Source organism: Carcharhinus amblyrhynchos, chromosome 35 (genome assembly GCF_965287045.1).
Source record: "Carcharhinus amblyrhynchos chromosome 35, sCarAmb.v2.hapA, whole genome shotgun sequence".
NCBI classification, from domain to species: domain Eukaryota; kingdom Metazoa; phylum Chordata; class Chondrichthyes; order Carcharhiniformes; family Carcharhinidae; genus Carcharhinus; species Carcharhinus amblyrhynchos.
In genome coordinates this window covers 12,561,045-12,583,424 of record NC_137358.1, presented here as the reverse complement: position 1 = coordinate 12,583,424, position 22,380 = coordinate 12,561,045, and the positions used below count along the sequence as shown (strand labels likewise).

Here is a 22,380-nt window from a genome sequence, read left to right as displayed (position 1 = left end):
GGCTTGGGTCACTGTCTGCAGAGTCTGCACATTATCCCTATGTCTTCGTGGGTTTCCTCCAGGCGCTCTGGTTTCTTCCCAGAGTCCAGAAGACGAGCTGATTAGATGCATTGGCCATGCTAAATTCTCCATCAGTGTACCCGAAACAGGTGCCGAAATCTGGCGACTGGGGGATTTTCGTAGTAACTTCATTGCGGTGTTAATGTAAGCCTACTTGTGACACCAATAAATAAATAAACAAAAACTTGCTGTTTGAACTGGTACACAGTTCAGGAACAATTTATCCATGCATCTTCTAGCTTCATTAGCACATGCTATTTAAGTAGACTGGGTAGTTAGAATATGAAATATCTTACTATAGTGGTTAATTAAACCCCAATTGAATGTGTTTTGAGGAAAAATATTAAAGGACATAAGGAATACGCAGGAAAATGAGATAGCCCTGATATGGATTTGTATAAGCACCAGGTGGCCCCCTCCTTTACCAAGCTTATTGAAATGCATTATATCTCTACAGAAAAATAAAATCTGTTTAAATACTTAAGAGGCTTTCAGTAATGTGGAGAAACTGAAGATGGTGCGATAGTTCCTTTAGAGAGAAACGGTTAAGAATAATTAAATTAGAAAAATATTATAATTCCTTCATTGGGTCAAAATCCTGGAACTCCCTCCCACCGTGGGTGTACCTACACTGCATGGATTACAACGGTTTAGGAAGTTGACACACCTCCATCTTAAAGGCAATTAGGAATGGGCCTGCCAGACATATCCCATGAGTGAATAAAAAAAGCAAACACATTCAAATATGAGGTACTGACACGTTAGTTAGGAAATGGAGTGGTGTCCCATGGTCACAGCTTCCATATACAATGTGTAATTTAAAAGTTTGCAGATGATATATTTGGAAATATAGGAGGATAGGAACAGATGTATAAATAAAAGTAAAAATAATTTTAAAAATACATATCTCTATCATTTTAAAGATATGTATGTTAGCATGTTCACATGCCACTTTGTTGCCGATGCAAATTAATTCTTTTGGATGCAAAGCTGACATTGAACTGCGCTTTAAAATTCGCAAAGTTTCCAACCTGAGCTGAATAACCTGAAATTATATCTTCTTAACAATTGGGTCCCTTAAAGAACACACAATTTTAGCAGAATAATATGTTTCACTTTACATGAAATCAAACTCCTATCCTGGTAAAACCCACTGCTGTGACCAATACCACCAGAAATGCACTGTAATATATTCAGAATAATATAGCAGGGGGTTGGCTTTTAGCTCCAGTTTGCAATATCTGTTTATTTTAATTTAAAGTCAGTGAGTTCAGACTGTGTTTATTTAGATTCCCTGACATTGGTACCAGTGGCGCTGTGGTTAGCACTTTTTTGCCTCACAGCGCCAGAGACCTGGGTTCGATTACAACCTTGAGTCACAGTCTTTTTGGAGTTTGCACATTATCCTAGTGTCTGTGTGGGTTCCTTCCGGGTGCTTCGGTTTCGTCCCAAAGTCCAAAGATGTGAAGGTTAAGTACATTGTCCATGGTAAGTTGCTCTTTAGTGTCCAAAGATGTGTGTGTTAGGCTGGATTAGCCAGAATGGCCAAATGGTCTTCATCTCAGCTCCATCATAGAATAATTTCACTGTTTATATACAATACTATTTAACATAATAAAATAACCCACGACACTTCATTAATTCCCCTTATGAAAAAAATTTGATCCAATTTACAAATGGGAGGGGAGATTGTCACTTTGAACTGCAAGATATCCAAAAGAAACTGGATGAAGCGAAGGTAAAAATCCTGTCAGTCAAGAGGGCAGTTTCCTCAGTGGAGGCTAACCTTCAGTCCTTGGAAATCCTGCTGCGTGGTATGTTGGACATCCTGATTAATTCAAGAAGATGAGGGTCAGAAGGAATGTCCATGCACCTGATCTCCCAAGGAGAGCTGAGGATAAATTCCCAGCTGAATTTGAGAAGTGTCTGCAATGCTTTCATAATCTCTATTTGAAGTCTGAGCATTTTGAAGAGGCATACTGTATCCAGTCTTCAATATCTAGGGTCAGTTATATACCCCAATCGCTGGCCTTGCTTTGTTTTGACCTCGGTGTTGGCCAAGCAAGGATGGAGGCAACTGGAAACAATGGGATCTTTCCACCTGCAGGAGTCTGGGTGTGTCTCTGCTGGGGCTTCTGAGCGGCACAATGGCAATGGTAGAGACCTCGATGAAACTATGGATGGATCCTTGATGTTGGTCGACAGTCCTGTCAAGGCTTTGGCCTTTTCAAGCTTCATGGATGGCTATATTGTCCTGCAGTTCATTAATCCTGAAATTTGTTCCCTTGTGATTATAATCATGATTTTGTGATGCTGCCTTTTATCCTGACAAGGGTGTTTAATATACGAGTACTGAGGCATATATCACCTTTCTTTGAAAGCCAGAATATCAGTTTGTTTACTCAGTATACTCTGGCAGTGGAACAGAAAGACCTTAGTTTAAAGTGTGTTACGGTGTATTTTAATTCTTCGTCTTTCCATGTAGTACCAGAGGAGCAGGCTGGGTAAGGGTCTGCCCTATGTCTAGCCCTGTCAAATTCCAATACCTAAGGTTTTGCATTTGTAATTTGGAGATAGTTCCTTTGCTTGTGGACTGATAATGGGTCTTCATTGCTCATTGTTGGGGAGTGTGCAGTGATGGTTGTATGGCATTTGGAATGTGTGGAGATTTACTCCAGCAGAAGATTTTCTGTTATCTGTGGGACCCAACAGTGAATTTGGATGCCTGGGTTTTGTTTTATCTGCACTCTTCCCGTGAGACTATACAGCTCTGCTCCTCTTATCCTATATGTGAGTGTACATTGTCATGCTAGGTCTTGGGTTTGGGGTTATATCCTGATGTTCCCCTCTTTCTGGGATATCCTTCTATTGTTCAGTGATCTTGGAATGCTGTTTTAGGCTCTGGTTGCATTTGACCCCACAGGTGCTATGTAGCTTGGCCCTTGATAGTCTGTGGGCGAGACTATGCACCTTTGTGCCATGTGCTCATGGCTCAATCCTGATATCTCCCATCCTTTCATTACCCACGCAGAGGGAGGCGCCAATTACAACGAATCGTCATTGATAACCCAAACCAGTTATTATATTTGCTGGTCTTTTCTACATGTACATGTGGAATGACGATTGTTCTGTGGATTTTGGAGATTTGTTTTATTTGGTAAAATGGAAAATCTTCAGTGAAAATATTGTTTATAAAAAGAGAAAGGGGCAGTGATGTGTAGAGAGGAAATTCCTGAACTGAACGTACAGCCGCCAGTGGTAATGCAATTCAAGTAAAGAATGTGCAAGAGGCAAACTTGAAGAAACGTAGATATCTAGGATGGTTATAGGGCTGGAGGATGTCAGAGGAACAAGACTGTGGAGGAATTCGCAGTCAAGGGTGAGAATTATTTCCAGTTTGGGGGGCCAGTGCAGTGCAGCAAGTATGGGTGAGAGGGACTTGGTATGAATTGATGTTGGACACTTAACAAGCATTGTGACAAATCAGAAGCAGTGTAGTGGTGGTGAACTAGAGCCTGGTGTTGTCAGCGTACATGCAGAATCAGGCCATGTGTTTTCAGGTTATATTGCTGAGGGGCATCATGTAAATAAGAAATTGGAGAGATCTAAAATTGAATCCATGGGCATGTTAAGATATAACGGCAGGAAGATAAATCATTGCAGGAGATTCTCTGGCTGCTACTTGGTAGGTAGGAATTAGTTGAATCCAGTCCCATTCAGCTGGATATTGCAGGAATGGCATGGAGGAAGCTGATGTAACCAACCATGTTTGGGCTTCTTGAGGCAATGGTGATAGTGTATTTGAAAGACAGGGGAACAGTACCTAACTTGAGGGAACTATTCACAGTATTGACTAAAAACAAAACTATTCAGAATAGAGAAACTAAATCATCAAGTGAAAATACCTGGCATAAGAATGTAAATATCTAACTCCTGATGACCTCCACATTCACAGGGGATATAGTTGATTCCAACCATCAAGTCTAAGAGTGCAGAACAATTCAATCTTGTAGCCTTTATGTCACATTTTAGCAGCAGAATGATACTCTGCAGTATGTGGGAATATATCCCTATCCTTACATAGCAATGTATCTTTTAGCTTTGAGACCATTACAGAGAGCTGCAACTGACTATAGGTTCTGTTTTTAATACCCAACAGCCTTCAAAAAAGATACAATCACGTAAATGCCGAAAGCAGCTAAGCATAATGTGCATACTGATATTAAAATAGCTTCTGCAGTTTGCAATAGTCCAGACAACAATAGTACTTCAGAAAGCAAGCCCTCCTGTTACCACGTTTGTTTGCAAGAATATCCTGTGTGGAATTACTTATTTGAGAATGCAATCATTGTAACTAATCTATATTTTAATTATTTTTGCTTCTCCATTCTTGTAATAAATTCTATATTTAATATGTATGAATATATGATCTGCCGGCATGTATAAATCAAAATAGAAACTCTACAGAGTTATGAAGCTTTTGAAATTACAATCTGTATCTACAAGTTACCTTTTCATCTATCATGGGAACTTGAGAAGGCAAAGATAGCAGCCGTGTTAGTTTAATGCTCTTAAAATGTTGAATGATTTCATGAAATTATAGACTCCCTGCAGTGCAGAATGAGTGACGTAAAGATGCTGGTGTTGGACTTGGATAGCACAGTAAGAGGTCTCTCAACACCAAGTTAAAGTCATGCTGGAGATAATACACACTTGTTTAACCTGCGCATGGCCCTCTTTCCACTCACATTGTCTCTACCTTTACCTTTAAGACTTAATTACCTGTAAAGACTCGCATTCCAACCATTATCTTGTAAATTGAGTTTGTGTCTGTATATGCCCTGTTTGTGAACACAGCTCTTCACTCACCTGATGAAGGAGCCTGAGACTCCAAAAGCTAGTGCTGCCAAATAAATCTGTTGGACTTTAACCTGGTGTTATGAGACTTCTTACTGTGCAGATGGAGGCCATTTGGCCCATCAAGTCTGCACTAATCACAATCCCATCGGGCCCTATCCCTGTAACCCCACGCATTTACCCTGCTAATTCCCATGACACCTAAGGGGCAATGTAGCATGGCCAAACAACCTAACCCACACATCTTTGGACTGTAGGCGGAAACCAGAGCACTCACTCAGGAACCCGCACAGACACTGGGAGAGCATGCAGACTTTGCACAGACAAGTGACCTGAGCCAGGAATCGAGCCCAGCTCCCTGGCAGTGTGAGCCGGCACTGCTAACCACTGTGTCACCGTCAATCTCTAGACGTGTCACTGACTTCTGATGCATATCAGTTCGTTGATTAGGGATGTAAGAAATTGAGGTAGCCAAGGTTCTAGGTGCTCCTTTGAAACCTTAAGTAGCTAACTGGTGGGTAGATTAAAATTACAGTAGTGTTTGGGAAGATCTGGTGAGAAGAAGCTTTCGAGTGTTTCTCTGTCAACATCCTTGTGTAGTACAAGAAAATTAAATGAATTGCTTCACTTCTATTCCATTAACAGAGAGCAGTTTCAGCCAGGCCACCCAGAGACATCCTACGGCTGTTCCAACAGAGTCACCAGCTGCTAAAAAACCAGCACCCAGTGGCAATCAGGTGGGTACAGCACATTTATCAATGCACATCAGACCACCAGTTATATTCGGCAGCAGTCTCTCTCATTGTCTTTCCTGGCCAGGCCAGTTGAGATAATACAATTATCCCTTTGGGTAGAATGTGGTTGCTGCTTGTACAGAAGAATCTGTACACAAGAACCCAATTGTCACGTTGTTCCTTTCTCAATAATCCACTATGGATCAGCTGGTTACATTTGCCCAGCAAAGTTGTAAGGGGTAATATTGCTGTTCTGTAAGTTAACTATTTTCCCCCACTTAAAGTGGATTGTAATATAACCAACTCTTTTGTTTTCAAATCCACCTTTCTGCAAAATCTACAGACAACCTTGGCAGAATTAAAGCCTCAACATTTGATTTTTGAAAGTATGTTTTGGGGGGCTTTTTTGATTTCTTAAAAGTCAGAATAAGTATAGAATTGAGACAATAAATGTGACCAGCTCTTCCACAAATACCCAAGGAGATGTAATGGGATGGAGGGGGGAAGTCGTTGTCACATCTGTACTATGTTGTACATTCACATCTTTAGCCTCACCAGAAAGAAGAGAGTGGTGAAAAGCATCCTGGTGAGTGCTCATGTTTAAAACAAATACGCTCATTTGGGTGGAGAGCAGGGAAAAGGTAATTATTTTGTGCATTCTCTACATAAACTGGAAAGATTCTCTAAACAAAACAGCACTCGTCAGCACAGCTGGATTTAATCCTTCGAGATGCTGTCAAAAGTTTTCAGAAACCTTCAACTGAGTGACGCATTCTGATTGGGATACAGCCGTGCCGCACATTTGTAACAGCCTTAAATTCGGGTAACTTGTTGCTCAGCGTGTCACAGTGCAGAAATGGAAGTTGTTCAGTCAGTCAAGGTTCGTTTGCAGAACTCGTAAGCCTTTTCAAATTTCTGTTGCAGATTTTCTTTGTCGCAGCACTGAAGCTTTTCCAGTTCTTCTAGAGAATACATATATGAAATCAGTGTGTTTTTTTTCCATTTGATTTTCTTTTCCTTCATCAAATATCTCAATAGCTAAAAGGTCTGGCAGTTACGAAAGAGATTTAGCATCACTTTAGTTGAACTGAAAGCAAAAGCAAGCTCGAGTCCTTCTGCTATTCATTGTATGACAACGTGTAATGCCATGGTTTGTAATGTGTGAAAGAGATTGGTTGATAGGGTGTGCGCTATTGAATGTTGGCACACCTCTGCTAAGAAACCTTAACGAGCGCCACCTGCTGAATTATTTTGTGTAGTTTTTTTAATTTAAAGAATTATATCAAAACATTACGTATTACTCCGCAATTCACAGCTGTCCGAAAAAACAGCGTCTCACCCCCCACTCTACACCTATGGCATTTTCGATGGCAGCACACTGCTCAGTTTTGAGGACCAAATGACAGAAGAACAAATTGCCAGCAACGAACTTTTAGATGGAGCCAGGCGGCACGTTAGTGTGACTGAAGAGGATCTCATTGGACTTGAGGAAGAACGCAATGAGAAGAATACCCGTAAGCAGACAGACTGGGCTGTAAATATTCTTAAACAGTGGCTTATTGAAAAGGGCAGAGATGAAAAATTTGAAACTATGTCAGTGGAAGAACTCAACAGTATTTTGAGAGAATTTTATGGCACTGTAAGGAATCATGATGGTAACACCTATAGTATTTCCAGTTACAAATCCATCCGGGCAGGCTTGAACAGGCACCTTAAGATGCCTCCTCACAGCCGACAGATCTGCCTGATGCAAGACAAGGAATTCAGTAGTGCCAATAATGTGTTTCTAGGAGTGCTCAAGATACTCAGAAAGCAAGGAAAGGATGAAACAAACCATCATCCCCCTATTAATGCAGCCGATCTTCGAAAGATCAGAACATCCGGTGTCCTGGGACTTCACACACCCCTTGCACTTGTGAACAAAGTCTGGTTTGACCTGCAGTTACACTTTGCAAAGCGTGGGCGGGAAATCCTTCGGGACCTTCCTCCAGATGCTTTTGTCATTAAGCGAGATCCCAATGGACGACGCTATGCGATGCTGAAGTATATTGGGAAAAGTAAAAGCCAGGAGGACCCATTGAAATTGGGCCGGATGTACGATATGCCAGGAGATGTAAACTGCCCAGTCACTTCGCTTGAACTTTATATATCAAAACTACCACCAGACCCTCCTGCATTCTACCTTCACCCTCTAAAATTAACACCAGAGCAGTTACGAGAACAGTCTGTCTGGTATAAAAGGGAGCCAATGGGAGTAAACTATCTTGGAAGCATGATGCCTAGAATAAGTATTGCTGCCAGACTCTCCCAGAGGTACACCAACCATTCCCTCAGAACTACAACTGTTCGTCTCCTCTGTGACGCTGGTCTTGGAGCACGGGAGATCATGGCACTTACTGGCCACCGTTCAGAATCCAGCATTAGAAACTACTGGGGAGCTGCAGAATTTCAGTACCGGGCTTGGTCAGACATGTTAGACAATGCAGGGTTCAACTATATTTACACAGCTCCAAGCTCTGTAGCACATGAACCACAGGCAGGAACTTCATCATCTACAGTGACTTTAAATCCCAACACTGTCTCCAGAAGAAACACCGGGATCATCTTGCAGAACTATGTCATAAAGCAGGAACGGCTAAAATGAACTTAGTGTTGTGAACAAAACTCAATAAGCTACATAAAATTTAAAAATGAATAATGTATTAAAAGAAAATATATATATATAGTTCTGAAATGAACAGCTGTAAAGTATGATAACATTGCAGTTTCAGTGTTAAATTTGAACATTACTCTGGGTCAGTTTTGGTTCTTTAAATTGAGCTTTTGATCAATAGAGGTTGGCTAACGTTATAAGGATCAACCTTCTTAATTTTTTTTGATCAGTATTGTAATGGTTCTCTGCTTTATCTGTTTGGCTGAGATATATTTTGCTTGGTTAAAAGAGGGACAGCAAATGATGAAGCAGGGAACCTGTTTTGGAGTTGACAGTGGCTTCACAGAGTTGAAGGCCAGTACCTGGAAAAGCAGCGCACAAACTTTGCTGTCCTACCAGTGCTATTGACGTGTTGAACCTTTTGTTGTGTCCTTATCAAAATGCAGGAATTTTGCAAATATCAATTCAGGATAGATGCAGCTACAGTAAAACCTGCACTTTAATTATAGAGCTGCTGGGGAAAAAAACGAAATCAGGCAGTAAATTTTATGGACCCCCCCTCCGCATTGCATTGGTTTGAATATAATAGTGCCACACCAGTCCCTTGACGGTGCAAGTTTAATAATGCCAGTTGAACACAGGAACCTGTGACAAAAAACAAACTGATTTCAAACACGTGTAATGCTGCTTTTTCAACAGGGGCTGGAGTTAAATTGCAATCCCTTTTGGACATGGGTTGTTGAATGACATTGGTGTTTGGCATTTGAACATAGAACATAGAACATTACAGCGCAGAACAGGCCCTTCGGCCCACGATGTTGCGCCGACCAGTTACAAAAACAATGACCCACTAGCCTATACCAATCCCTTTTCGTCCATAAACCTATCCAGAGATCTCTTAAACGCCCCCAAACTAGACGCATTTACAACTGCAGCAGGCAGGGCATTCCAATCCCTCACCACCCGCTGGGTAAAGAACCTACCCCTGACATCCGTCCTGTAGCTACCCCCCCTTAATTTAAAGCCATGCCCCCTCGTGCTAGCTTTCTCCATCCGAGGAAAAAGGCTATCACTATCCACCCTATCTAAACCTCTAATCATCTTATATGTTTCAATAAGATCCCCTCTTAGCCGCCTTCTTTCCAACGAAAACAACCCTAAATCCCTCAGTCTCTCCTCATAGGACCTCCCCACCATACCAGGCAACATCCTAGTAAACCTCCTCTGCACCCTCTCCAACGCCTCCACATCCTTCTTGTAATGCGGGGACCAGAACTGCACACAGTACTCCAAGTGCGGCCGCACTAGAGTAGTGTACAGTTGCAACATTACACTGCGACTCCTAAATTCAATCCCCCTACCAATAAACGCCAAGACACCGTACACCTTCTTGACAACCTTATCTACTTGATTCCCAACTTTCAGGGATCTATGTACACACACACCTAGATCCCTCTGTTCATCCACACTATTCAAAGTCCTCCCGTTAGCCCTATACTCGACACATCTGTTGCTCCTACCAAAGTGAATTACCTCACACTTCTCCGCATTAAATTCCATCCGCCACCTCTCGGCCCAGCTCTGCAACCTATCTAAGTCTCCCTGCAGACTATGACACCCTTCCTCACAATCTACCACACCTCCAACTTTGGTGTCATCAGCAAATTTACTAATCCACCCAACTATACCCTCATCCAGATCATTAATAAAAATTACAAACAACAGTGGCCCCAAAACAGATCCCTGAGGCACACCACTCGTAACTGCACTCCATGATGAATATTTACCATCCACCACCACCCTCTGTCTCCTATCTGATAGCCAATTCTAATATCTAACCCGCAAATCTTTGGACTGTGTGAGGAAACCCACACAGACACGGGGAGAATGTGCAAACTCCACACAGTGACCCAAGCTGGGAATCCGACCTGGCTCCCCGGCACTGTGAGTCAGCTGTGCTAACCACGGTGCTGTCCCAGTCTAAATGACTATATAGTCATCTATGTCATTTACACGAATGACGAATAAGGGACCCAGCACAGATTCCTGTGCTATGCCACTAGACATTGGCTTCCAGTCACTAAAGTGACATCACTCGTCTCCTACACTGAGCCTAATTTGAATCCACTTTATCAAATTACCCTACATGCCATGTGCATTTGCCTTTTTCACAAGTCTCCCATGAGCATACCATTTATGGAGCGTCAAAAACCTTCACATAATGGGAGCAAAGAATATCTGAAGTCACTTCCAGCACTTTGAGAGATGGAAGTCAGTTGTTGTTCAATATATGAAATGTACCCATATTCCCATGTGTATTTACTTTCTCCTTTAGCTATTCAATCACCGCAATAATGGGGGCATTTCACTTGCACAAGTAAGATGAACTTTATATTGCAATAATATTTAATATTCTACAAAGATTCATAGAATTCATATTTTAATTCATCAAAATTATTTATAAACTAATATAAATTACATGGTACAATCTTTAAAGGAAAGGGATGCAAGAGCAGAGAAACACATAAGTTCATGTACCATTATGTGTGAGAATCTTTGAAGGTGACAGAGCAAGCCTATATAACTTTCTTTTAACCCTTGAGATTCTTGGTTGTATAAATAGAACCCTAAAGTGACAAAAGGGAGTTATAAAAAAACCTTTAGAAGTCTCTTAAGTATTATCCAATTCTGGGCATCATTAAGAAAAATGTTTAAGGCCAAGGAGAGGGTGAGAAAGGGATTTACTAGAATTGTACCTAGGGCTGAAAGATTGGAGTAGCTGGGATTGTTCTCTTTAACTTCAAAGACCTTGCTTTTATAACAGCACTTTTCATGACCACGAAGCACTTTACAGCCAATGAAATGTTGTCACTGTTATAATGTAGGAAATGTGGCAACTAACTTGCAATCAGCAAAGTAATTATTTTTTTCTGATGATATTTTATTGGGCGACACGGTAACACAGTGGTTAGCACTGCTGCTTCACAGCCCCAGGGACCTGGGTTCGATTCCCGGCTTGGGCCACTATCTGTATGGAGTTTGTACTTTCTCCTCGTGCCTGCGTGAGTTTTCTCCAGGTGCTCCAGTTTCCTCCCATAGTCCAAAGATGCGCAGGTTAGGTTCATTGGCCATGCTAAAATTGCTCCTTAGTGTCCTGAGATGCGTAGGTTAAAGGGATTAGTAGGTAAAATCTGTAGGGATGTTGTGGTAGGACCTGGGTATATTTGTGGTCAGTGCAGACTTGGTGGGCCAAATGGCCTCCTTCTGTGCTGTAGGGTTTCTATGATTTCTATGATAAGTATTGCCCAGGACACCAGAGGTTAACTCCCTTGCTCCTCTTCAAAGTAATGCCATGGGATCTTCTATTTCCACCCAGTGCTCCGTCTGAAAGACAGCATCACTGACCGATAGTGCTCATCTCCCTCAGGACTGTGATGAGGTTTCAGCCTTAATTTTATTTTGTGTCCGAACCCTGGGATTTAAACCCAGAACTTTGCGATTCACAGGGTGAGTGTGCTACCTCTGAGCCACCACTGACGCACACTGCTATACCAGAGAGAGTTAAAGGGAGATTTAGGTGTTCAAAATTGAGGGGTCTGGATGAAATAAATAAAGATAAATTGTTTCTACTGGTGGAAGGGTCAGTAGCCAAAAATGCAAGATAATTAGCAAAAGTAGCAAAAGGGAGATGAGGGTACTTTTTTCTAAACTTGGTGAGTTAAGATGATCTGGAAAGCACGGCCTAAAAGGGTGTGGCAACATATTCCATAGCAATTTTCAAAAGACAATTAGATAAATATTTGAAAAGAGAAAAGTTGCAAGGCTATGGGAGGAGAAGGAGCAGAGTTTGGAAAAACTGTGACCAAGCTTTGAGATTTCTCTACTGTGGTGTAACCTGAAATTCTAACTGCATTAGGTAGAGTATTGGATATTACGTGTTACTCCAATGCCACAATCTTATACACTAACAATGACCATCGAGAGAGCAAGAATGATGCACTTTCGTACCCTGAAATAACCCTGCTTTTAAAAAAAACAAAAAAATTGACAAATTAATTAGCTGAATTAAAGTATTAAGTTATGAAGTTTATAATGTCTTTATAAAGTTCATCATCTTTTGAGACTGTGATAACTTGTGCCTTTAATGCAGTAAAAAGTCACAATTCAATAGTATCTTAACTAATGTGTAAAATAAGACAAACTTATTTTGAATCACAATTAAAATGTTAGTGTTTTGTCTTCTGACCTAATTCTGAATCAAAGGCTATACTGGCACAGATCTAAATGGCTCGTCATGGTATGAACCTGTAAATTGGGCAGTAGTCAGCACCTGCAGTTGTTTAGCTGTAATCAGAATCAGGGCACTGGTTAACTAATGTAAGGGTGGTAGTTTGCGATATGAGAATACCATTGCTCACTTGCAGGTTTCACTGTATGCTGCCTATAATGTTCTTTGGTTACTTCTCAGATATGTATTATTTTTAAGCTGGCAACAATTAGTCATTGTCCCATGTTCTATTTTGAGAAATAATGGTCATTAGCCTTTTTTTGAAGACTGGTAGCATCTCCCCTGTCATTACCCTTTTTCTCTCGCCCAACTCAAGTTCGTTTCCTTAGCCATTTAGAAGCATTTCCACCTTTTCAGTTATTAATTTGTGACATTCAGGATCTAATTATCTGTGCAAAAGTTACTTTGTCAAGGCTGGAGAAAATATTCAGTGCTTTAAAAAATACAATAGTTGGTTGCACTGCTGCAAGGAGTTGTGGTTCTACATTACCAAATTCTGCCTTCAATCTTAGGAAGCTCAATGGGCAGGCACTGGCTTGAATGTAAATAACAATCTTGGTGTGCGGCTAACTGAGCAAAATTATATGGTGTTATTTTGTACAGACAGACTTGAATCTGTGAAATTAAGTCAATAGTATCAGTGTAGAATCATAAATATATTCTTGCACATTTGTATTGTAAGTTTTTGTATTGCAGCAGCTACACCAAAGTGTAAAACAGTGCAGTAAATTATGGCAGTGAGGTGCCATAGGTCTACCATCTAAACCAGAAAAACACATGCAGCACAGTAATAGAACATTAGAAGCTATTTTCCAATTTAATAGAATGTAACCTCAGCTACAGTGTTTTGTTTTAAATGTGTAGGCATGACTTTGCAGAAGCTGTTACTCAAATCACTTTTCCATGCCCTCTTTTTAGATAGACACTAATGAATCAAGCCTCTAGTCAAAATAAATTGGATGTCTGCAGTAAACCAGTCATTCTCTTAAAATACAGTGACATGGAGATTTTGTTGTCTTTGAGGCAGATGTAAGTTGCAATGTAGGTATTGCATTTCCCAAAATAGGATTTATCCATGGTTGCCTCCTTTTCTTCATCAGGCTTGTTTCTTCACAACATTAAGCTTGGAGTCAGCTTTTATGCATGTGCTATTACTCTGATATTAAGTTTCACCTATATGGCCTCAATCGAGGAACTTGCTAAGATATCATCCCTCCTTTCTACAGTAATTGACTCCTTCATCAGTATTACGACACCACCACCTCTTTTACACGCACCTCACCCTGCTTTGTCTTGCCTGAAGATTCTGCACCCTGGGGTATTGAACTGCCTGTCCTGCCCCTTCCTCAGCCATGTCTGAGGTAGCAATAATGTCATATTCCCATGTGTTAATCAACACCCTAAGTTCATCAGCCTTGACCATAAGACTCCTTGTATGAAAATAAATGCCATCCAGCCTTGCCATATTCCCTTGTGCCTTAACATGTCTATTTTTGCTCTGCCTTCCGGACTGACTTGGTTTTTCTTCTATATTTAGTTGTGCATGGAACACACACACACACACACACACACACACACACACACACACACACACACACACACACACACACACACACTATACCTCCACTCTGCAACCCATCCCCTGTCAAACACAAAAGCGAAGTATGTGGATGCTGGAACTCAAGTAACAATGTTGGAAATACTAAGCAGGTCATGAAGCAATTGAGTTATGTTTCGGATTAAATGAATATTCTGATGAAAAGTCATCTAGACATGAAACATCAATTCTGTTTTTCTGCACGCAGTTGCCACCTGGTCTGCACCATATTTCTTGGCACACAGTTGCTGTCTGTGTCATGTGCCCCCATTTCCTGCTTCCCATTTCTTTTGTTATCCAGAGAACCTTGGCTTTGTGTGTCCTATCTTTCTCCCACATGGAAATGGACCTCAGCTATCTCCCCTTTTTAGAGACAGCCTAAAGCAGTTTAATCCATGTATTTTACTGAGCAGAAACCATTCATGGACTACTGGTTGGCATGTAAAACTCATCATTAAATTCTCTTGATTTTCTTCCAAAAGTGTGCATTTTAAAATAATTAAAGGCCTTTCTGTACTGAAGGAGCCTGACAGATTAGCCCAATTTGCTTGGCAGTTTTATAATCCAGCTTGTTATGGAGAATGTGCAACAAATAAGCACTGCAGCTATTGAATGGTGTGTTTTAGAACTGGTGCTAATGGGAATAGTATAATAGTAATTATACTTTGTTGCTGTAGCAGAGACAAAATTAAATGTTCTAACTAGTTCTCTGGCTTCATTGGGAGCATAAAATAGTTGTAATATTCAAGTGAAGTGATGAGAGAGTGGGGATCAATGCAGATCTAATTTAGTTACCATTTTGAAAAGTTATACATTCTGTCTTTTTTATTTATATGACATTTTGATTTAATGTTTAGGGTTAAATAGCAGGCTATTTAGAAAGTAGAGTTGTTTCAGGTGTGGAGGCTTCTCTGATACAGGGAGTTGAGAGATACAAAATTGAGGTGCTACAGCACCATCATTGATGAGAGTGCATAATTACAGCGTGACGCATTTGAGTCCTCAGCTTTTATTCTAAATGCTGACATAAAAACTTGTAATGGAAAACTTGATGCAAAACTAACAGAAACTTGACAATAAGAAGCAAGGACTGGTTGACAGGAAATGTATACAGCTGAGAGATTTTTAGTAATTATACTTTGTTGCTGTAGCAGGGACAAAATTAAATGTCCTTTTTAGTAAGCAGCTGGCTAATCAAATACAGTAAAGAGATAGTTGTAATAAGCAATGTTTCTTTCGGATTTCTTTTGGGGGGGGTAGCTACGATGAAAATGGTAACTAAGCTTGAATGTTTTTTTTGTTTAATTTTCTTTCTGGGTATGAGGATACTAACAAGGTCTCATTTATTGCCCTAAGAAAGCGGTGGCAGCATACCACTTGTTTCTATAACTGAATGAGACATTAGCAAGCCAATCATGTAATTTGGGGACTGGAGCCAGACCAGGTAGAGTGGCAAAAATACTCCTCTGGAGAACGTCTTTTTGAGAAGTCTGGCAGCTGCCAGTTCTTGTTTCATTTTTGCAACTTGCCATGATGGGGTTTAACCTCGCAAGCTCTAGGTTGCTAAACAATGCCATGACGACCACAGCACTGTACTGTAACACATTTCCACTAACTGAAGTTCACAATCACTTCAAAATACTCCTATTGTGCACTACCAGCATTCAGTTCTGAAAGTGCTATTCCAGACATGAAATTACTTAGCTGCGCTAGTTGCTGCTGATGGAATTAAACCTTAGCTAAAAGAGGAAACTGCTGATAAAACACAGTAGGTCAGGGAGCAGCTGTGGAGAGCAAACAAGCTGACATTTCAGGATCTGCCACAATCCAAAATATCTGAGAGATTTGGGCATTGTGTATTATGTAACCAGAGTAATGAGGAATTTACGTTATGCCAGTATTGTGCTACAGTCTATTGCCAGTCGTAAGTAGGTAGTAGCAAACTATTGAGTTAATCCATTTGGCTAATTTACTGGTCCTACAATCCATTGTAGGACCAGTAAATTGATTTGTCCACTCATCTCCAGTCCTGGTTACAGGCTTAGAATTTTCAATTTTTAATCTGAGAAATGCTACCTCAGTCATCAAAAGCTCAAAACATGATAGAATGTGGAAGTGATTTATTCCATCCTCAAAATGATGCTTTAGTGATTTGTTGCTGTTTTTATTTTCAGTTGTCGACTCAACAAGTTGTGTATTGTAACAATATTTTCCTACCCAAATTAATAATGAGTAAGAAGGTGTATGTTCGTAAATAAGGTGCATGTTCAGTAGAGCAGCACGCCCTAGCTGTGACTTGGGGTGTCCTATGCAATGCACTTTCTGGTTAGTAGGTAGAGATGCCTATAACCCCTCTTGGACAATGGCTAATTATGGATGAACGGTATCTGTGCTTGAGAAGGATTATTGACCTGAGCAAGACATTAAAGGTGTTAATTTCCTTACAAATAAGTACCATAAATTACAGGTATGACCACAATAAAGCAATCTTGTGCATATTAAGTGAAGGAACTCGTGCTGAGTAAAGGTATTGTTGAAGTGAATGGTGGTGTGTTCTATTAATAAACAAGAGCAAGCCACAAATATTATAAGATTAGTTTTGTGAACTTCTCATGTCATAATTAATGCCATGCCATACAATTCTTCCAAAGGAGCTTCCTGAACAGGTCAATGTCCTTGTACTGTAATACTATACACTTACTGTAAAATATATTGTTGCTAAAAGGAAGAAATTTGTTATCATGGGCTGAGCTAAGCTAAATTTAAAAATGCAAAAATCAAATCTGAAAAATCCCCATGTTATAAAACACAATTGGAAATTACCCTCAGAACTATCAAAGGACTGGAATTGGTTCTCTGACAATTTTCCTTCTGGATAAACAGTTTTCGATTGTACAAGATCCTCCATACCTTGAACAAAACCTCCAATTAAATAGTATTAGTTTGATTTTAATATATGCAGCAACTTGTAGAGTATTAAATTGAAGTATTCCTTTTGGAAAGGATTTAGCACTGATTCTATTTCAAACTCATGAACTTAAAAGACCACCTTCCATTTTGAAGGTTTGAATGTCTGCCTGCTCATTTATGCTGCTTCTTGGTAATGGGATTGAAGGAAAGTCCCATGCTGTATCTCTTGCCATTATTTATTTCTACCCCTGACTTCACGACTCAGGCAAAATTTAAGTTGGGTGCTCCTTGCGAGGATGAAGTTGGAAAGCAGGTGGAATCTTCTGCCTTTGGACATGTATTCCTAGCTACCAATTCAATACCAAAAAGATTTAAGTTTGTATTGATGGAGTTTTCAAGATTGATTAAACCAATGTGCAAGTTTTTATTTTCATTCCAAGATACTGGGCTTCAACAGTCCTTCGTGCACAAGAGGGAAAAGATATTGCAATATTCAATATCTGTAGCACTTTAACAATTTTGTATTTTGATGTTTTAAATTAGTTTAAAATCAGTGGGGAAATAAGAAGCAAAGAAAGCCTGTTTTTAAACAATATACACCTTCCGGTTCATTATTGCTATTATATAACGCCTAGGAGCATCTGTTGTACTTTTGTTATTGTTACCTATATTCTTTACATGAGAAGTTTCATGCAAATCTGTGATATATTTGGCAGTGAACTGGGCAAGGACTGCTGAATATTCATGATGTGATGCCCAGTAATTTCTAATCTATCACCAATGTATTTTTTTTTAAATATTTGTTTGTTTGATATTATCCATGGTTAACATACCAATTTGGAGTTATTGCACATTGTGGAGCTAGAGTACTGGCAGAGTTTGAAACCAGTGTGATTTTATTGTAAACTTTTTCTTTTTTTTTGTGTAGTGTTACTGAAATGAACTCAGCAGGTGGCGCTTGTTTTAAAATGAAGGTGAAGGAACATTGCATTATTATGAATAATGCATAGATTCTAATCATTCAGATTTTGCACTTGTGACCATGGCGTTATATAATAAATATGGTAATGTTATTCAATGTGTTTTTGCTAACAGAAACATGGGCTTTACAAGCTGATTGGTTGCCTTTGTATGAAAACCACAAAAAATAATAACTCAAGTGTTTTGTAGTGAAATATGAGCTGCAATATAATGCTTTACTTTACAGTGAAACTGACTTTCAAACCAAATGTGGATCTTGTTGAAAAAAATGAGCCTCAACACTAAATCTGGAGGGCTGATATCTCTTCAATTATCTCCCTCCTTCCTTGTCTAAATCAGTAACACATGATTATATTCTGCCAGCTAACATTAAATGTTGCAAGGCAGTACCAGGTGATGGAGTAAAGTACACGGCTTTCATTTTGGCTAATCTGCAATGTGTAATTCCTCTTGGGTACTGAGGCTTTGTGCTCGACGCCCTTCACCGGTTCAAAAAAATCCCAAATTGTTTCAAATAAAAATTGTCTTGAGTGTGTTGAGCCTAAACCAAACACAATGGCCAATAGTGTGTGGTTGAGTAGCTCCTGCTGTGGAACTGGGGACCGAGTTGGCTACTGACTCATTTTTTGATCAGCATTTGTTCCTCCAGTCTGTGGTAGAGTTTACTGTACACTTTGGTTTTGCTGTGAATGCTGTGTTCTATGTCCCGCCTTGTGCTTTGACCAGCTCTTCTGCCTTCTATTGTGTGCATCATATTCACTGATAAATTGTGCTTCCATGGGGCTATTTACCTAAAGTCGTTAGAGGTTCCCAAGTTCTCCTCCTCCTCCTTCTTCCACCACCACCACCCCCAAAAACCTTCCCCTACCCCACTCTCTGGTAGTAACTTAGAATTTGCTTGGAGCAGTGAGAGTAAAATGTTCACTGGCTGAATTGGGTGAAGCTTTCTGATAATATAACTTGAACTTGGTGTTTCTCAACAAAATATTTTCACTTGTTTTTGACTTGACAAGGCCCATAATTCATTTGTTTCCCTACTCCAAGGCAGATTATTGACTCAATCCTTGGTATCTGATATGGTTTGAATATCAAATTCAACTGAAAGTCATTCACTTCTAGTTGATGAGTTGCATTGAAAACTTTGACTAAACTGACACTCAGCTGACTGATCAGTGGGATTGGGTAACATTGACATATTTCCTGTAAGTGGCCCCAGTGAGAGAGCTGCCTAGTGTATTGTGTTTAATTGTCCCTTCATGCTTTACTTCCAGTGCAGACTCTGCATTGTTGCACTAGAGACTCAGTATTGTCTATATTTAGCTTATCACTTGCACTTTAATCTGCTTTAACCTCTGTTCATCCAGCTAGTTGTACTGTGTGTGGCTATTATTTCCTGCTTTAACCTTCTGTATCTCAGTGCAGTCTGTCGCCAATTTTGTCCTGCAATCTAATTAAAGTGCTCTTTGTCACAAATTGGCTGCTTTGTCACTATTTCAGTAAGTGCTGCATATCCATGATAAACTAAGCCTCAGAGTGTGGTGTGTGATGCGGGGCATTGTATTGTCATGCTCCATTTCACTCTCCATCCTTTCTCTGCATTGATTGTGATCCATCATACACCATGTAGACGCAGAGAGCTGAAGCCTGTATACTGCAGTGCTTAGCTGTCACCTCTGATCCCTTTTCAGTGTAAATCCAGTCAACACTGTAGCCTCATTGGAATGATAAATGGAATTGCAGAATATCTCTCTGTTCAAATAAATGAAGTTATAACCCTGTGTGGATTTTTCAACTGTTTATTTTCAAAGCAATTAATTGTTCCCTCGATGTTGGTCCGAAGATGTGCAGGTTATTGGAATTGGCCGTGCTAAATTGCCCCTTAGTGTCCCAAGATATATGGGTTGGGGTAAATATGTAGGGTTCTGGGGTAGGCTTTGGATATGAATTTGGTGTATACTCGATGGGCCGAATGGCCTCCTGCACGCAGGATTCTATAGTTCCAGATGTGCTTAATTGATAAACTCCTAATTGCAGTGAATGGTGGCAACTTATTTGTGGTTGAATTTACAAGGTGAAGCCACTTCTAATGGCTAGTATCAGTTTGTATATATTTTTCCCTTCTATACCAGCCATCCTTTCCTCCTTTTGCTAATGGTGCTGTATCTTTCTGGGATTCTGTTTAATATGAGGTGGCTCCCTCAGTTAACTAGATGTTATGAAATTCTGGGAATCCTATCCTCATCCGATGTCCACACCCAAACATTTTTCTGTAAGATTTAATCAGTAGTGATTAGGAATCGTTGGTTACTCCACCTCACCTCTCTCCAATTTCAGGACACAAGGGCAAGTTATAGTACCCCCTCTACAACTTCCCAGGGAGATTCACTGACTCCATACAAATCAATTTGTTTAGACATGAATAAAATATATATTTCACCATTGAAAAGCAACATTTTAATTTTCCACTTCAACCTGTGGAAACTCTTAAAAATGGTTCCACAGTATCAATATTGTTCAATTCAGAATCAGAAAAGGGCTTGTACTCGTTGGAGTTTAGAAGAATGAGGGGAGATCCCATTGAGACGTATAAGATGATGAATGGGATGGATAGGATAGAGGTGGAGAGACTCTTCCCGCTCAAAAAAGACAGTAGGACTAGGGGGCACAGCCTCAAGATAAAGGGGGGGCGGTTTAGAACGGAGTTGAGGAGGAACTTCTTCACTCAAAGGGTGGTGAATCTCTGGAATTCTCTGCCCGTTGAAGTGGTGGAGGCTGCCTCGCTAAATATTTTTAAGACGCGGGTTGATGGGTTTTTGATAAGAGAGGGGATTAAGGGTTATGGGGAGAGGGCGGGAAGGTGGAACTGAGCCACGACAGATCAGCCATGATCTTATTGAATGGCGGGGCAGGCTCGAAGGGCTAGATGGCCTACTCCTGCTCCTATTTCTTATGTTCTTAAACCTTTCGGAGCACTATACCAGCACCCTCTTTGAAAGAGCTATCCAATTAGTTCCACTTTCCTGTACTTCTTAGGCTTGACAATTTTTTTTCTTTTCAAATATTTTATCCAGTGCCTTTTTGAAAGTTGCTGTTGAGGTTCTTCCTTGGCCTTTTCAAACACCGCATTCCAGCTTGCAACTTGCTGCAATTAAAAGAGAAAAATAATTTCTCATGTCACTTCTGGTTCTTTTGCCAATTTTGACAATCCCTGTTCTCTAATTACTTACCAATTCCCTTCAGAAAACAGTTTTTCCTAATGAATTCCATCAAAACCTTTCACATTTCTGAATACACAATTGATGAGTGATTAGCATTTTAACTTCTGTTTCACAGGACTGATTTTTTTTAAATCCATTTAATTACCTGAAACTAGAGGCTACAGTTGCTCCTCTTATCTTTTCTCTTTTTTTCCCCCCTTCTCCACAAATAAACAGCAGAAGCTAAGTGAACAGAACTGCTGGGTATAGTAATGGATTTGAGCATACAACATGTCTCTCTCCACAGTCGTTCCTGGCTGCCTCAAGGCTTCCCCCTGCTTCAGATGACAATGTTGAAAACTGATCCATGTAGGTGGACTCTAGCTGTCAACCCTCATCCCACCAATATGTGGCACCACTTGTGGAAGTTTGGGCATGCTGTCTGCTGACTATGGATACATTAGTATTGTGGTATATAATGATCAATTACCATCAATTGTGCGGTTCAACTCACGTTGCGGATGGAATTTGCAAAGAGGGATGAGGGGGGTGGCGTTGGTTACTGAGTCCTGATTTCCCAGGACCTGACCACATCACAAACTGTTCAACAATGATCATGATTAGATGAATCTGATTTAGTTGAGTGAAGTACAGTTAAACCAGCAGCAACATTACCATTAGACTTTTCCTTGGCTAGTGATCAGCAAAGTAAGGGCTAATCTATTTGAAAATTATACATCTACCACACGTTTAAACGTTACATTGAAAGGTGCAATGCCTGCATAGAATTCATAGAAAATGTGCACGCCTTTGTTACAAAACCTGTTGGATACTTCTGACCTGCAACCTGGAATTGATGAAGATGTTACAGCCTTTAAATAAAAGCAAATTACAGCGGATGCTAAAATCTGAAACAGAAAATTCTAGAAAATCTCAGCAGGTCTGACTGCATCTGTGATTAATTATTCCCTAGATGTTGGTTCCGGATGTGCTTAATTGACAAACTCCTAATTGCAGCGAATGCTGACAGCTTGTTTGCATTTTAATTTACAAGTTGAAGCCACTTCTAATGGTTAGCATCAGCTTGCATATATTCCCTTCTA

General features: G+C 40.2%; 1 protein-coding gene across 14 annotated transcripts in view; it reads left to right on the top strand.

Moving 5' to 3' along the window:
* Positions 1 to 22,380, top strand: part of LOC145361758 (activating transcription factor 7-interacting protein 1-like) — a 165,182-nt gene that overhangs the window by 129,453 nt on the left and 13,349 nt on the right. For all 14 annotated transcript variants that reach the window (XR_013889862.1, XM_080217701.1, XM_080217703.1 and 11 more), the window contains one exon: positions 5,563 to 5,654. Coding sequence is in view for 13 of the 14 variants with exons in the window: in XM_080217701.1 (XP_080073827.1) it covers positions 5,563 to 5,654 (92 nt within the window). In the remaining variant the exon portion in view is untranslated. The remainder of the gene's footprint in view (positions 1 to 5,562; positions 5,655 to 22,380) is intronic.